General features: G+C 39.9%; 2 protein-coding genes across 3 annotated transcripts; both read left to right on the top strand.

The window, feature by feature from the left end:
* Nucleotides 1–824: 824 nt before the first annotated feature.
* Nucleotides 825–2112, top strand: nppal (natriuretic peptide A-like). Of its 2 annotated transcripts, none has more exons than XM_026154707.1 (3): nt 825–972; nt 1121–1431; nt 1858–2112. In XM_026154707.1, the coding sequence occupies exons 1-2, from the start codon at nt 889–891 to the stop codon at nt 1427–1429; spliced, it is 393 nt and encodes a 130-aa protein (XP_026010492.1). In that variant the 5' UTR covers nt 825–888; the 3' UTR covers nt 1430–1431; nt 1858–2112. The 2 variants fall into 2 exon arrangements, with proteins under 2 accessions (XP_026010492.1, XP_026010491.1); XM_026154706.1 differs by having other exon boundaries at nt 1855–2112.
* A 5021-nt stretch (nt 2113–7133) lies between these two features.
* On the top strand, nt 7134–16334 carry nppb (natriuretic peptide B). The gene is made up of 7 exons (XM_026154895.1): nt 7134–7311; nt 7683–7968; nt 8052–8058; nt 13035–13092; nt 13176–13298; nt 15161–15467; nt 16041–16334. Exons 1-7 carry the CDS (start codon nt 7198–7200, stop codon nt 16043–16045), a joined length of 900 nt encoding a protein of 299 aa, XP_026010680.1. The 5' UTR covers nt 7134–7197; the 3' UTR covers nt 16046–16334.
* Nucleotides 16335–16569: the final 235 nt, after the last annotated feature.

Here is a 16569-nt window from a genome sequence, read left to right as displayed (position 1 = left end):
TGGAGTTGAGGAACAGTTACTCCATTTTTATCTTGCATTTAAAAGTGCTTTAATACAAGTATTTTTCATACGCCACCTTAATTACCTAATACAGTTAAATGTCATTTACATCACTTCAAAAATGCAAAATGTTCAACACAACATTTCGACTTGATAACCCACAATCAGGTCTGAGGGATTAGCACTGGTCTGGTACTAAAAAACTCCAACAAACAAAACCTGACATTTTGAGTTATTATGTTGAAAATTTAAAATAATAAACCAGTACTTGTACCTGTGCTGTAAACATACTAACATCTATATTTGTGCCAATTCTATGTTTGGAATTCAGGCAGGTCTCGCGATATAATTATGACTATGGCTCAGAAATAAAAATGAATGAGCTCAATTACTTGAAGAGTCACTAATATGGTATTTCCAAACCAACTACTCACCATGTACTGTACAGGGCTGATAAAGTTAAGAAGTGATTATAAGGGTCAGCTATCCAAATGCCAACTTCCAAAATCCTTTCTCATTTGTTCTTGAGTAATTACACATTTATAACAAAGTGTGTTGATGCGTATTGTCACAAAGTTATGGCAGTGAAAGCCAAACAGATGCGATGTTCCATGTCGTGAGTAATTCAACTCTAAAATGAAGCTCTGACACTGAGCAGCAGAGAGAGCTTCAGAGGAGTTTGAACGCCTACAGCAGTCAGGTTAGACTCTACTCCCACGTGTGGGAACATTAGTCACACCTCGTTAATTTCCCCAGCACTGATGACGGAATCAGGTCGCGTATAAAAGCTGCACCTGTCCACCGTTGGACAGCCAGTGGAGCAGAGACGGACTGAGTGCGCGTGCGTCAGCTGGTCCTCACAGAAAAGAGCAAGAAAAACAAAAGAAAATGAGTTTGACTGTCTCTGTTTGCGGCGTGTCTCTGCTGTTACTGCTTCATTTCGTAGGAGCCAAACCCGTTTCTGACCTTCAGGTGAGTTTACCTGAGCTTTCAGCTGGTGTAAATGTCTCCTTTTATAATGATGAGTTATTTATTGCTGAATCTTTGCGGGTTAGTTTCTTAGCACTGTGCAGAAATGGCAACTTTATTCTAAAAGCATCTTTATTTCATTTCTCCTCAGAGTTTCAAGCAGCTTTTAGAAGAGGAGATCAACGCCTCACCGTTACTCCCCGCAGACGAGACTGAGGTGGAGGGGAAAGACCTGCACACGGGCAAGTCGGTGTTCGGGGCGCCAGAGGAACAGCCATGGGACTCCTCTGACCCCAGTAACTCCGCACTGGTGGCTAAACAGAACCTCCTTTCCCGCATCTTCAAAGATCTCGTGAGGACCTCCAAGCGCTCGTGGAGCCGGTATAAGAAGGGTGGGATGAGGAGCTGTTTCGGGGTCCGATTAGAGAGGATCGGTTCCTTCAGTGGGCTGGGATGCTAAAGGTAAGAAGCAGAAAACTTTCCGTTTAACGCTATTTGGAATAGTTGCAAGACAGAAAAAAAGACAAACATAGTTTCAATGTCTTTCTTTTCATTCTGAGTAACAGAAACAATTTGCGCCACTAAATGTTACATTTTATGAATAAATGCAGTTAAAATATTGTCTTGATGCAGAGGTATTTTGCGTTCATGTATAACTTGATATGATTTGTTAATATGAATATAAATCGATGGTAGAAGCAGTATTATGGTCCCTATGTGGAAGATTTAAGTCACATCCTATTTTATTTATTTATTTTTAATAAATATCATTATACATATAATTAATCAGATCGGATTTCGTATGTCATTGTGTGAGAACAGCTGGGCAGTTCTAGCAGGTGAGGGTGGCTCTTCACTGGGACTAATAACGTGTTGTTCTGTCAGCAGGCGGGGACCTTCAGCGCATCAGTGTGAAACGCAACCAAGAGCCGAGCTCCCCTCACACCACAAGGTTTTGACTGACACTTTAAAGGGCGGTTGATTCAGACTCTGCTGTACATGGTTCATATTCAAAACTGTGTTTTCCTTTTTCAAATGTGAGCTGTTAAATTATTATAAATGTATTTATTATTTATTTTATGCTGTTGTATAAGAGTTGCCTTGTAATAGAATGTACTGCAGTAAAACAGTTATTTTGCATAATTGCTGAGTGTTGCATTCAATTCTTTCCTGACATAATTTAAAGCAGCTCCAGACTTTCCCAGGAAATATTTTAATGAGATATATACACGTGAAATAAAGGTGTCTGTGATATGGGGAGCCGGTACCTGAAGGATTTGTTTGGTTTGTTTCATTTGATCATGTGATCACCTGATAGGAAACAAGATCACTTCTGCTGATTTTATTGTTTCCATTAGGAGCAATATAGACGTTTTTTTTTTAAAATGCCTATATTTCTTAAAATATAATGAATATATTTTTTAAAATTTCCGTGAATGCACTCTGACTCTCACCCCATGATAGCTGAGCTAGGAGCCATCCCACCCTGAACTGGTTAGCAGGAGATGGGTGGATGAAAATAAAAAGCTGCTGGGTTAGGCTTCACAAGCAGTCCATAGTCAAAGCTCTCATATTTGAGTATTTGAGGTACAAGATATAAATCACAGCTTTCAGAGACACGGCATATGAAACATTTGGTTCCACATGTTCTTGATTGTACATGCCAGTAGACCAAAATGAAAAAACAAGCAAACAATTAATGTTAAAAATGACAAAATGAATCAAACTGAATTTCACCAAATTTCTAAACTTTGTTGTAATTTCTCAACCAGTCTCAGAACAAAAAAGAAACCAATAAAAATTCTCAAATGATGAGCAAAAGTACAAAAATGAAGTATTTTTTAAAATATACTTTTTGGCTTTATTAGACAGAAACAGTGAAGGCTGACAGGAAAGTGAAGGAGAGAATGGAAGACATGCAGCAAAGGACTAGGTCCAAACCCGGCCGCCTGCTCTCAGCCATGCTACATATGGTCACCTGCTCATCCAACTGAGCTAAACTGGTGCCCAAAAATAGACACTTTTTTTTATTATGTCAGTGACTACTTCACAGATAAATGTGCTCTGTCACTGCACTGTTTCTGTGCTGTTCAGATGAAAGCAGAATGTAAAATATATTAGCCTGACATCAGCCTTATTTATCTTGTTTTAGATATTGTCTAATAGCTTCACTGCATGAAACTTCATTGTGTTTTGTCTGATACATTATATAATATTATATGAATCATATAATATTCTGCTGTACAGTAACAAGTAACTATATCTTACAAAAAGAAGAAAAGAAGTGCTTCATAACTGATGGCTAATCCTGCGGGTTGGCAGGTAGAAGTACAACGCACACAAACAGTAAGACTGGCTAAATATGTGGGGTCAGTCAGTCGGGATTAAATACCAGCCCCTCGGTCAACGAACATCTAAAAGTTGCAACTGAATAGTTTTTTATTGACCACTCAAAGGGTTCCAACCAAATATAAACAATAAAAAATGTGCAGTTTATTTTCACTCACTTGAGTAAACATTATTTTTGTGATATTTGTGTGATGAAACCAACTGAATGTTTACATTTACATTGTGTTGAAATCTTCAATTATAAAATAAAACACCCATGAGTTATGACAAAAAGTATTCCTTTGTGGTCAAGTATTTCTTACCGAAGAGGAAATAAAGTATGTTTTACCTACTTATTACTTAACACAGGTGTTGTTGACTGTCATTAGAACCTCATTTCAAGTTGTTGCCACAGTCAAGGGCAGGATCTATTAGTGAAACAAACCTAATTAGTAGTGAAGCTTGTCAGGTGGGCATGTATACACTCGTAGAGTATTAGATGCTTCCTTTAGTTACTACTTCTCAATTTTTTGACCCATTCCTCATGACTATTGTTCCAATATAGACACATTTTACCAGCACAGCCAGTCCAAACTATGTCGGGGCCTTTTTAAATTGTATGACTGTTTTCATCAGTTAGACACAAATACCTCAAATAATACGAGTGAGTATCTGCTCAAACACTGGATCAACCTTCTGTTGTCATTAACTGGCTGATTTGCAACAGTCAAAATTAAAGTCCACACAATAATTATCTGTTCTTAATGCCCCCAATAGCACTCACAGACAACTGGTTTAAATTCCTCGATGCATGAGCAACAAAAATCTATCGGAAAAACAAGAAACCCAAAATTGCCATAGCAACACTACAAGATAATAAATGACACGATAGATTAGAAGCAGTACAAATTTGCATTATTATGTCACAGTCAACTAAAATATTTAATCAAATGGATACAAAAGAAAACCTACAATGACTCACAGATAGATGTAGAACTTAAGAAGTTAGAAATTAGAAGTTGGTGACATCCTGGTGGAAAGCAAACAAAATCATTAAATCGTCACCATCACCATATATTATTGTATTATTGTCTAAAGTCCATCATTCAAGCTTAGGTCCTCTACCAGGGCCCTGGGAGTTTTAGGGTGCTGCACAGCATCTTAGCTGTTTCCAGGATTGCACTCTTCTGGACAGAGATCTCCGATGTTGTTCCTGGGATCTGCTGGAGCCACTCGCCTAGCTTGGGAGTCACTGCACCAAGTACTCCGATTACCACTGGGACCACTGTTACGGTTAGAAAAACTGCTGGCCGTTTCAGCAGTTTTTCTAACCGTGGCCATGGCATTGTTGGTAAGTGTTTGTGGTCACCATTACTGAAAGCAGGCCTTTTGAATAAAAGGGTAGGAGTGCTACAATGTTACTGTAGATCAGGGGTCCCCAATCCCATACCACGAGGGCCGGTGTCCCTGCAGGTTTTAGATGTGTCATGATCCATCACAGCTGATTTAAATGGATAAATTACCTTCTCAACATGTCTTGAAGTTCTTCAGAGGCCTGGTAATGAACTAATCATGTGATTCAGGTGTGTTGACCCAGGGCGAGATCTAAAACCTGCAGGACACCGGCCCTCGTGGACTGGGATTGGGGACCCCTGCTGTACAATATGCCGGCCACTTTGTTGTGGCGTTTCATTCTCTATAGATCTTGTGCTGAAAGCTTGTTTCTGTACTGCCACAATTAGTGCCTTGTTCAGCCACTCTTGGATTTCTGGATTTCAGCCACTTTCTCTATCTGCTCGTGAAGGATGTTCTTTGCAGATAAGGGAATCTGCCAGTTGCCCTTGGTTAAGTCTAGCATCGTAAAAAAAAAAACTAGCTCTGCCCAACTGGTCCAGGAGCTCGTCGATCAAACATCAAACCTCATTCAACTTCAACACAGAACCATATGGACCCATGTTTCTTTAGTACAAGAACTATGGGGCTGTGCGACTCTTCCATGCACTGTTTGACTCTTCTATCATTCCCAGCTTGAGCAGTTCAAACAATTCCTTTTGCACAGTTTGTCTCTGGCGTTCAGGTAACCTCTGAACGTGCTGTCACATCAGGCCGCATTTCAAAATGTTGCTCCATGGCATTTGTACAGCCGGGCAGGGGGGAGAACACATCTGCAAAAACTGCTATTGCAACACAGCAAAATCTGCTCTCTGGGCCTGTATGAGATGGTTATCACAATAGGGGGAGGCCAGAAAGCTGAAATTTGGCACCTCCAGCCACCGGAGAAGGGTCTGGAGAAGCTACAGGGTCACCAGAGAAGCTACAAGGAGAGACTAATACAAGCACTTTGTCTCCCAGTGAAAATTGCCAGAATCTAGCCGCTCCCTTTGTACGGGCGCTCCTGGGCCTGGAGGAAATTTTCCTCAGCACCACTGTGGAAAAAACTCCTGGCACGACCCGGATGCTTGGGCAGTTTTTATTTGATTGATGTGCTCTTGAACTTTGCAGCGCTCTTCCTTTATCTTCGCTGTCAGTTTCTGTCACGCCAGCTCCTGTGTCTGGATGAAAATGCTCCTCTCCGGCCCCAGCAGCTACTGGAATAGGTAATGCATGATTAAATGATGCTCATCAGTTGTGAAGATCAGCCTCCCCTGCTTCCACACCCTAAACCCGCTGCTCCACCCCACCACAGCTGGATTCTCATTCTTATTTGGATTCAGGGCTGAACCTGCTCTCATCTGCAAGGATAATTGGGGCACCAGTGGCAGACCTGCTAGTTGTAGTGTTCTCTAGGTCCGTTCACGAATGTTTTGTTTGAAAATGCAGTAGTAGCTTACTGGTGATCTGGCTCTAGCAGTGCTTTTCCTGCTCCACCTTGCCCCAAACCCAGATAGTGTGATGACCCTTTAATTTTTTTAGAGGAGTTTATTCTGAAGTTAATTTGCTTACAAGAAAGTGAAATTTGTTGTTGTTGTTGTTCATTAAATTATTGTTTTTTTTGTTTGTGTTTGTGTTCATTCAATTACTGAGGATTCTGTGACTTGGTGGTCCAAATGAGACTGCTACAATAATAAAAACGATTTTATTTATTTAGACCTACCAAAATCCCAGCAGTGAGTTTAGCAGTTACTACTTGTCAGTCACTATAACTGCATGAAATATAAAAGATTTCCTGTATCTGTCTGTATGAAAGCAGAGCTGAATCCGTCTTTTAGAGACAGTACTTCACCTAAATTCATAATCATTTAATTCACTGCTATATTTGATTAAAGTTATCACAAGACTTGTGAGTGATATGTGTAGTGTTTTGTTTTTCCTCTGCTTCTCACAGCAGGTCAGTGATGACCGACAATTAAAAATGTTGTAATCATCCAAAGGTGACAGACTTTAAAATACACTTTCAAGAAAAGAACATTAGGCAATGTAAACAGCCCATTAGCAGAGTGGACCCCCCATTTTTATTCCTTCCACTAAAAGATGATTTCTCAGAGCAATTATTACGAGGTGACCGTACAACTATTACATCTGTGTCTTCATTTAGTAACACTATCATGTTGTCACATTAGTTTACTACTTCCTGTAACTCAGTGACAACAGTGTCCCGTGTGAGGTGGGGAGGCTCTGGAGAATGTTTCTCAAGCAAAGTAGCATATGTAAGCGGCTATGTCATAAGAATACTAGCATACAATGCTTTAAAAGGAGCATTTTCCGACAGCTCGTGTTATCAGAATTAGGTGTCAGGCATGCCAGTCCAATTCCTGGCATACCTATGTGTGTTAACCTTAAGTATAAAAGAGAGTGCTGCTGTTGGCTCCGGCATCCAAACACCTACAAGTCAAAGAAGAAAAAGAGAATTTATCCATTCATCCAACTACTAACACGAGCTGCAGCAACCCACAGAGCAACATGCGTCTGTCTTCTATATCGCTCTGTAGCCTCCTTCTCATTTTAAAGCTGCAGCTGACTAGTACATATCCCATCAGCACTGGCTTGACTGACACTGACATGGACATCTTGAAGGTAAGTCTCTAAAGTCACTAAAGTTTTTCTTTAAGAAGTTGAGTCTTTCTGGGAGTTTCAGGCAATCTGTAGCAGCAATCAGAACAAGGAACTCAATTTTATTCACGTAAAATGTTGAACAACATCCTGCATTTCCTTCCATAGCTGTTCCCAATATTTAGCCTTGATCTCTCATGTGATAAAAGCATAAAGTCTGATCATTTTTATCTGTCACCTGTGCTCCAACATTGCTTCTAATAATCTCAATAAACTGAGACATAAACTGTTGACAAATACATTTGAGTGCCTCTGTCTATCCTCATGCCATAGTTAAATTGCCATGTTTATTATTCAAGACACAGTACAACTTTCATCTGTGTGGATCTTTAAAGGTGCTCCTAAGCAGACTGGAAGAGTCTGTTTCAGACCAAACGGCAGTGGACCAAAATGCCCCTGGACAGAGAGATCTTCTAGACAGCCTTAGCAGAGAGGACGCAGGAGATAGACATCAGCCAGACACCGGACTAGATGAAGCTGAAATCCGGGAGTTTCTTTCGGCCAAGAACCTCAAGAGTGTCCGCAATGATTCATCTAGGAAATCCTCTGGTTGTTTTGGGCGACGGATGGACAGAATAGGCTCCATGAGCTCTCTGGGGTGCAACACTGTGGGAAGATACAGTAAGTTACAGTAACTACACTACAACACGGTTAGAGTAATGTACCACAGATTTAACTCTTACTCTCTTACTCTTCCCTTGCAGATCCAAAGCAAAGATGAAGTCTTACCATCTAAATTCCAAAACTGCAACGTCTCTACCCAAAGATACTTTTATTTAAAGGCTATTTATTTACTAATATTTATTAAATACTGTTGCTCAGCAGAATATTTAAAATAATCAAAGCCAAACTGTTCCTTGTGTACTGTTGAATGTTTTAATAAATGTTTACAACTGCACGTCATTGGCCCTCATCACTGACCATGAGACACAGCCAACATATTTCAAAAAGGCACAAATGTACGGGAGACTTTTCCTTTGAACTGTCAAATATAAAAACACACACTGAAACATGCAGTGTTGTCTTAATGAAGAAGCTCTTGTCATTCTGAGTAACTGACAGCAGCAGGGAGCTCTATGCAGGACGTTTATATACAGAATTCATTTGATAACAGATTTATTTTTCTGTCTTCATAAAAAAGAGTAATGATCTGACACAGATCATTACTCAACAACATTGATTAATATGCTGAACTGTTTATTGGTGATAATGATTTTCCATTCCCATTTATTTCACTGCCAGTGCGTTACTGCTGATCAGCTGAGTAGTTTAGTGTGTACATGCTTAGCTTGGCACCTGATTGCGTCTCCGAGGTTGATTAAACGCTTTCTAACAAGGAAGTGATGTACAGTGAATTACAGTACAGCTTAGCACTCCATCATCAGTGAGGAGCTCCACTGATTAAAGCTACAATTACATCATCATGAGTGAATTTGAATTTGCTGACTTTTTTAGAGTGTTCAAACCACCTTTCATGGCCACATGGTTTAGATGGCTGTTTGACTGATTGATATATTGATTGTTTCCACTAGATGTATAACAATTCACACTGACTCCACCACACTTTACAAGTCCCCAGCTTGTTAAATAAATTCCCCTTTTAGAGATAATAAAGGGGGAAGAAAAATCACATGTGATTTCTTGTTACAGGCACCGAACAGGGTATTAACCCTATAATGTCCTTTGTATCATATTTAATATGAGTTTCTGAGACCTCTATCTCATGAACATGATCAATACTTGCCATAATTTCAAAATCTTATGGACAAAACTCATTTTTTGTCTAAAATTAACATTGTTGTTAACAAAAAGTTGCCAAAACATCCAATGTATCAAATGCGATACAAAAAATATATAATAAATATATAATAAACATATATCATGCACAACATTATGTAGGAAAAAAAAAGATTTGTGGATTTTGTTATAAGGGCTAATAAACATCTCAGTTCCAAAAAAATCTGAATTTTATGGATATTTTTTGATGGGTTGGGTCTGACAACCCATCTTAAAAATCTCTTCGTCTAGAAATATACTAGGCACGTGCACGACTAGACGACTAATCATTGCTATTGTAACGAGTGGGCACCAGATTTCTCCAAGACATCCTGGAGAAATCTTTCGGCTGGCCTGGGAATGCCTTGATGTTTCTCTGGATAAGCTGGAGGAGCTGGTTGGTGACAGCGAGGTCTCATCTTCCCTGCTTAGACTGTTGCCCCTACGGCCCAACTTCACAGAAGCAGAAGAAAATGGCGGGGTGGTTTATCGATTTATCATTTTAGATTTAAGGTTTTATTGAAGTGGTTGTCATGAACCATGTACATCATTCAAGAGTCTGGGGATCTGAGGAAAAGTTGTGTTTTTTAGTTATAGTAAGAGTATGTAATAGTTTTCTTGTCATATTTTATTTTAAGTGTAGTTTGTATGTTTGAAGTAGAGTGTGCAACAAAAGGTATAAAACACTCATACCATCTATAGATTACAGAACTTTAACCAAACCATTGTCAAGAGTAAGTATCCACAGCCTTTAATCAATTCTGTCTTCTGATCTTTGCAACATTATTTACTAAACTGGGTTTTAAAAAATTAATTATTTGGTTAGAATCCAAGATGGAGATGAATGGAAAATTGTTTTAAAACTCCACTGGGACATTTCAAACACCTCGTATGCTGTTTGGGTTAACCGATCCCTACGGTGTCTCAGACCCTCAGAAAAGATGTCCTAAGAGACTTCTTTAGCGTCTTCATCTTTGTGTTTAGATTGGGATTTTCCTCTACTTTTTTCAAAATCCTGTTCGAGGTTGACAGGTGAAGCCTGGCCCCACCTCAGGTCCAGCTGGACCACAGACTACAATTTCTCTCCTACCTGCAGACTGCTAAAAGTTTGAACTCCAATCTTACACAATGGTTCTTGTTTTTAGAAGATTCAATTTGTCCACCATGTACCGCTTGTACCGGTGATGGAAGACTTTTACCTTACAGCATCTCGAGGCAACTTTTGTTGTATTTGGAACTTTTTTTTAAAGAACTGAAATTACCACCATGGCATTCCTTCCCAGCTTCCACTGGGACCACATCACTAGGTTTGCCTGCTACCTTTGGGTAAGTAGAACTACTTCTTTCCTGAAACAATATTTTTGGTGTCCTTCATTAGTGTTAAAGAATACGTTCCTGCCTCCCCCACATGTCTCCTTCACCCACTAACAATTCCAAATAGGTTCTTGTCATACATCTTTTTGGATTTTATCACTGATTTTCTCCTCTCAGATGGAAAGACAGTTATATTAACCACTGTGTACAGGTTCTCTGAGGCAGCTCACTGTGTGGCCCTGAAGAAGCTCCCTCAGCCTCCAATTTCAATTCAATTTAATTCAATTTTATATAGCACCAAATCATAACAGCAGTTGACTCAGGGCACTTTAAATTGTAAGATAAAGACTGTATTGTGGAGGTAAGCATGGACGACACAGAGCTCTTAATTCTCACTCCTTCTTTATTCCTCTCCAACATCAACTGAACACATCGCGCCACAAACACAGCAACATACACTTCCTCAACACTGGGTGTGAGTGGAGCCCTCTAGTGGTCCACCACAGTATAATAATACAAGAGCAAGTGCTTTGGATTCTACCGTCAGACAAATGGACAGATCGAAAGATGAAAGCAGGAAGTAGCAGCAGCCTGTGGTTGAATTATCCATAACAATCCATAACTTTGAGTTGTCTTGTGAATATGCCCATAACTCACTCAGTGCTAAAAGCAATCACTATTTAAAGTTTCAACTGGTTCTCAGCCACCCCATTCCCATCCAATGAAGAGGAACTGGATGTGCTCCCAGTTCAGTCCCATCTGAAGCACAGCTGCTGCAACTGGAACCAAATGAAGGTCGCCCAGCTTTGAACTGCTGACTGCAGTCACTGCTTTAATTTTCATTGTTTGGAGTTCTCATAAAGCCAAAGCATCAAGCCATGACATTACGCTCTTTCAGGCTCTCCTGGCTCTGTTTTCATGAGAGAGCACGCAAAAGCTGGGTGCTCAGGATCCACATCCATTCACCACAGCCACAGTCATTTGGTTAGCCTGTTCCTCAAATGATGGAAAGGAGTCCAAACTGTATTGGTCTGAAGTGGATTCAAACAGCAACAACAATGATGAATTCTGGGTAATTTAAATGCATTCCAACAGCTAGCAGTTCAACCATCAGGCCACAGAGACACCTCCTGCAGCAGCATGTCCAGGATCACATTACTTTTCAATCACACCCAGTGCACTCCCTTTATATTCCTTCTTACCACTCAGATTAATGTCCTTGTCTGCTCAAAGCCTGAAGGCAGCTAAGGTCACACTGTGCAAGTATATGTGGCACATCTGTAATGCTGCAAAGCCACATAAATCTCATATTTTATTGCCCAAATACTTTACATTCCCTATAATTCTCCGGCTCTAGCTGGCCATCATAGGTCCTACAAAGTCCTCTGGGAGCTTGGTCAGCTGTGGAGGATTGTCCCACGCCAAGAGTGTAAAGAAAAAACAAAAGCAAATTTAAAAAAAGTTTTTGTATGTTTTAAACATGAGGTCTGAGCATGACAATGGTATTAGTCTTCTCAGCAAAATGAAACAAATGATTCTCTAAATATTATTTATTTATTTCAGTTCTGTTTAGTTTTGAGTGACCTTGTGATTTTTTTAAATTGCTTTTTAATTTTCTCCAAATAGGAATTTAAAATGACTCCTTAGAATTCAAATCTGCAGGATTATTAGGGGTCTGTGTGAAGCACATCCCTTATTAAATGTGCCATTTATGTGCCTTCTGAATGAGCGAACAAGGCAAAGCTCCACCCATGAAATGCAATCTCTTATCATAGTGCATCAAAGTCTGCACTTCCAAAATGTGCGACTGCAAAGACCCTAGAAACCAATAAAGACCTCAGGCTCTGATTTGTCTGATTAATACTGTGGAGTTACAGTAAAATGAGAACATGGTGTTTGTGTAACTCTTAACTTTGAAACTCACCGAATACACATTAAAACTCAAATATTTATTTTGTAAATATTTCTTTAAATATGTGAAAATTACTTGTTTGTTATAAAACATGTAAATTTATAATTGTTTCTTGAAAGTTGAGTCCATGTAATTCTTGTCTACTTTCTATTAAAGGCCACCTATTATTGAAACATACTCACAGTATATGCTTCTTCTTTTCTATAATACCGCCTGTTCATGCCTGTTCATAATGCAGCCTATAATTTTAGATTACAGGCTGTATTATTCCTACCTTACAAACTCATGGCAGGAAGAAATGCCTTCAGTTATGGTAATAAATCATATTCACGATACTGTTTATATTCCTTTGACTATAACATTGTTTCCTTCCTGTCCTAATCTAAACCATGGAACCACGAGCAGCAGTTTTAACCTACTATGGTACGTTTCATTCTTAGGAGTGTAGACAGTGTTAAGTATTTGCATAGTGAAACTGCATTCTTCCCAATACACAGCTCAGAGATCCAAGATGGCTCCTTAGGTCATGCCACACACACACACACACACACACACACACACACACACACACACACACACACACACACACACACACACACACACACACACACACACACACACACACGTCACTTACCACCAAGCGCCACTTAAAGAGACATCTGACCAGCGGCCTTATCATTTAGAGGTGTCAGAATGCACTTGGGGCCGTCTACAAAATGATGGCACTGCCTGTCTGGCGCATGGTAAGTGTATGTAGATGGTTGTGTATGTGAGCCAGTCTGTATATAAAAGCTTGCAGTGCATGCTATAGTATCAGTATTAGCAGAAGAAACATAACATGAGAACTGAGGTTCTGTGGGGTGTATTGGCCCTGCTGTGTCAGCAAACACTGGTTAGCAGCCACATACTGGGGAGGCCCTCATCTGCTAATGACCTGGCTCAGCTCAAGGTAAGAAACCATGTCACACCTGTAATCAACACACCATTTGTGAAAACATTACACTGTGAAGGGTCAGGTACTTTGATATTCAAACAGAGAGAGGGTCAAAGATGAGAAAATAGTTGCATGAATAACATATTTCCTGTTATTACAACATTTAAAAGTCATTCAAAGGCAGTTTCACTGGTATCAGTGTCTTCAATTATACCATGCTTGTAGGAATGCTACAAGCATTTTATAATTGCACAAATGCATCCAGTCCAGTATAACTGATTTATGTTTTACTTGACAAAGTAAAGAGTTTTTTTCAAATATAGTTTAAATCAGATCACGTGTTGACATGCTTTTCTTTGGATTTGTGAGTATTGAGAGGGCATAACAAGATAAAATGTTGACTGTTGTGATGACACCAAGAAGACACAACAACAGATCAGGCGATTACAAACAAAGCAACACAATGTCGAAAAGTAGTTATCATTAGAGTGTGACCTCACATTGATCTGATCTCAAAGATATACCAGCTTTACTTTGTTCTCCTGATTTTCACTTGTAATTTTAACTTCATCAAAACCTTCATCTTCATTCTTCCTTCATCTTATAATTAGCTGAGGTGAACTAGAAATTAGAGCTCTCTGCTTCCAGAATAACAAGCTGTGGTTTAGCTGTGGCTGAAGTAGACAGTTATTAATGAGTTTGCTTTGACTCTGACACAGCACTGACAACACATGAACAAAACCTTCACCTTTATTCCTGATATGCTGTTAATATTTGCATACCTATTAAATTAGGCAATAAAAACATCCATTGTTTTGAAAGTATGCAGCCTTTGGTTCATAGTGTGAACGTCACAATATCTGTGCACTGATGATAACTGTGATATTTAAAATTTAAACATCGTGAATGATGGGTCCCTCTTGTTTGTTGTTGGCTGAGTGGGTGACTCCAGGTGGGCTCTCAGACTCGGGACCCATCTGCTGACTCTAGTCCACGCTTTGCGGTGGAGATGGTGAGTCCCAACCCTGGGACCCCAGGTAGGGTGTAGTAGGGGATTTAGATGATCAGCTGATGAACTGGGTCTTTCCTGGCTACCTTGGTGGCCCCACACAACTCGTCACTGCTGTGTGTTTTTCAATTTGATCTGCACCTGAGGCATTGAGTGTGAGCATTGTTGACCAGCTGTCGGGTGCTCATGTCACAACTGTCAATCTTAAAAGCACTCTATTTTTCATACAGTCATACTCATCCTTTATATCTCAAACACTCACTTGCACCATAAGGTCTGTATTTAAAAGCTTGCAGTGTACACTATAGTATCAGTATTAGCAGAAGAAACATAACATAGGAACTGAGATTCTGTGAGGTGTAATAATCCAGTGTGAGAGTCAGCTGGGTTAACTGTTGCTTCCTGTTTACCTAGCTGAGGCAGCTTTTATTCCTCCTTTTCTGACAGACAGACCCCCACTGTCAATAAATTCCTCACACAAGTTTATAGCTAAACCAACTGATTTGAGATGCTGGAGGTCAGGGTTCAGCAACTTCATCTCATTCTAAAAGTCCACTATTGTCTTTTAAACAAGGGTTGACAAACAATCCTCATCACCTGGGACCTTTCTTTTGGCTCACGCTGGGATGGCCGGCCTCTTGTGGGGTTGGTTACCCATTGGTTCTCTGGGGCCCTTGTCCTTTGGCAGTGGGGGCTCCACCCACCCACCCACCCATCCACACACACACACCCACCCACCCATCCACACACACACACACACACACACACACACACACACACACACACACACACACACACACACACACACACACACACACACTTGCACGTCCCACCTGATTTATTAGATGCTTTATGATTTCTACAACAGTCTTTGCTGGAACGCTTTGAGGAGACATTGGATGAAGTGGTCCAGAAAGAAGACTTGGAAGCTTATTATGAAGACATGAACCAAGAGCCCAAAAGCAGCCAGGCCAGCCAAGGATGGGACCAAGAGGGGAACCAAGAACCTCTGATATCTGAAAAAGCCCAACCACTAACTGAGGGCAAGACTGTGAATCAGAGGAGCCGCCTCCAGGACCTGCTGATGGCCACCAGGAAACGCACCTCTGGCTGTTTTGGAGCCAGGATCGATCGAATAGGAAATGCCAGTGGCTTGGGATGCAATAGTGGAAGAGGTAGGACTGCAGTCGGAGAAGCAAAACACAAATTTGAATTAAATTTGTTAAATAAATACAGAGCATTAGAACATGTCAACCCTTAAAAATGTGCATGCAGTTGGATTTTGACTAAATGTGCATTCACATATTCTACAAGTTCTTAACTTGACAACGTGACAATTGTGTTGATGTGTTTTCTCACTTGTTATTCTTTCGGGCTGCTGCCTTTCGGGGTTGGCACAGCATTGAGCCTTCATCTGCCTCCATCACACCAACTTCCTCTGCACATGTCCAAACTATCTCAGCTTTGCCTTAAACATTGACCTTCTTCACACTATTCATTGTAAAGATGTTTTGGACAGTCCACTTTTGTTCATGCTATAAAGTACGCCAAGTAATAATTTGCAGAACACATTTATGTTGATTGACACTTAGTTTTATTTATTTTTTAAATGAAATATAAATACTTAAAGTTTAAGTAGAAGTTGGAAATAAATGCATTTGAAGGATGATGATGGTACCAGGATTGCAACATGACCAGTTAAATAACAGTACTGTCTTCTTTTTGTGCTTGTGTCATTGTCCTCCTAGGATAGTCCAGCCTTTTCCCGGGGCGCATGACGAATTCTGCTGTTGGAACTGAAATTATATCAGAGAAATATAGAGTTTGGAAAAGTATGGTTTTGTATTAGTTGCATTTCAACTTTGTGTATCTATTTTGCATGTTTCTGTGTCAGACATGAGAAACTGGCTGTTTTTCAAGTAGGTAATTAATTCGATAAGTCCATTGTAGATGAGCAACATAAACACTTTAATGGAAAAGAGTTAAACAACTACTGTAACTGCATGTGGGGGTCTAACAAAAATAAACATATTTTTTACTTACATGAAGGATTCTCTCTATTTTATAGACAGAATAAAAAGTAGAATTTAAATAATATTTGAGATTGCAGTGTGCACATTGAGGAGCGGAGTGACTGATGCTGCTATAAAAGAATACGGCTCTCACAACAACAAAGTGGTAAAGTATGTGAAACATTGTACTGCATATATGACACACTGCAGGAGGACAGTGGTTGTCCACACTGAGGTTTTTAATAAAAAGGGAAATAGTTGTTCC

This window comes from Astatotilapia calliptera, chromosome 20 (genome assembly GCF_900246225.1).
Source record: "Astatotilapia calliptera chromosome 20, fAstCal1.2, whole genome shotgun sequence".
NCBI classification, from domain to species: Eukaryota; Metazoa; Chordata; class Actinopteri; order Cichliformes; family Cichlidae; genus Astatotilapia; species Astatotilapia calliptera.
The sequence above is the reverse complement of the archived record's forward strand: the minus strand, read 5'-3'. Positions and strand labels throughout refer to the sequence as shown.

Bases quoted from the DNA above. Each gene is read 5' to 3' on its own strand.
- nppal (XM_026154707.1), top strand. From the start codon at position 889: ATGAGTTTGACTGTCTCTGTTTGCGGCGTGTCTCTGCTGTTACTGCTT. The intron at 973-1,120 runs GTGAGTTTACCT...ATTTCTCCTCAG, and splicing joins AACCCGTTTCTGACCTTCAG to AGTTTCAAGCAGCTTTTAGA.
- nppb (XM_026154895.1), top strand. From the start codon at position 7,198: ATGCGTCTGTCTTCTATATCGCTCTGTAGCCTCCTTCTCATTTTAAAG. The intron at 7,312-7,682 runs GTAAGTCTCTAA...GGATCTTTAAAG, and splicing joins CTGACATGGACATCTTGAAG to GTGCTCCTAAGCAGACTGGA. The intron at 13,299-15,160 runs GTAAGAAACCAT...TTTCTACAACAG, and splicing joins ATGACCTGGCTCAGCTCAAG to TCTTTGCTGGAACGCTTTGA.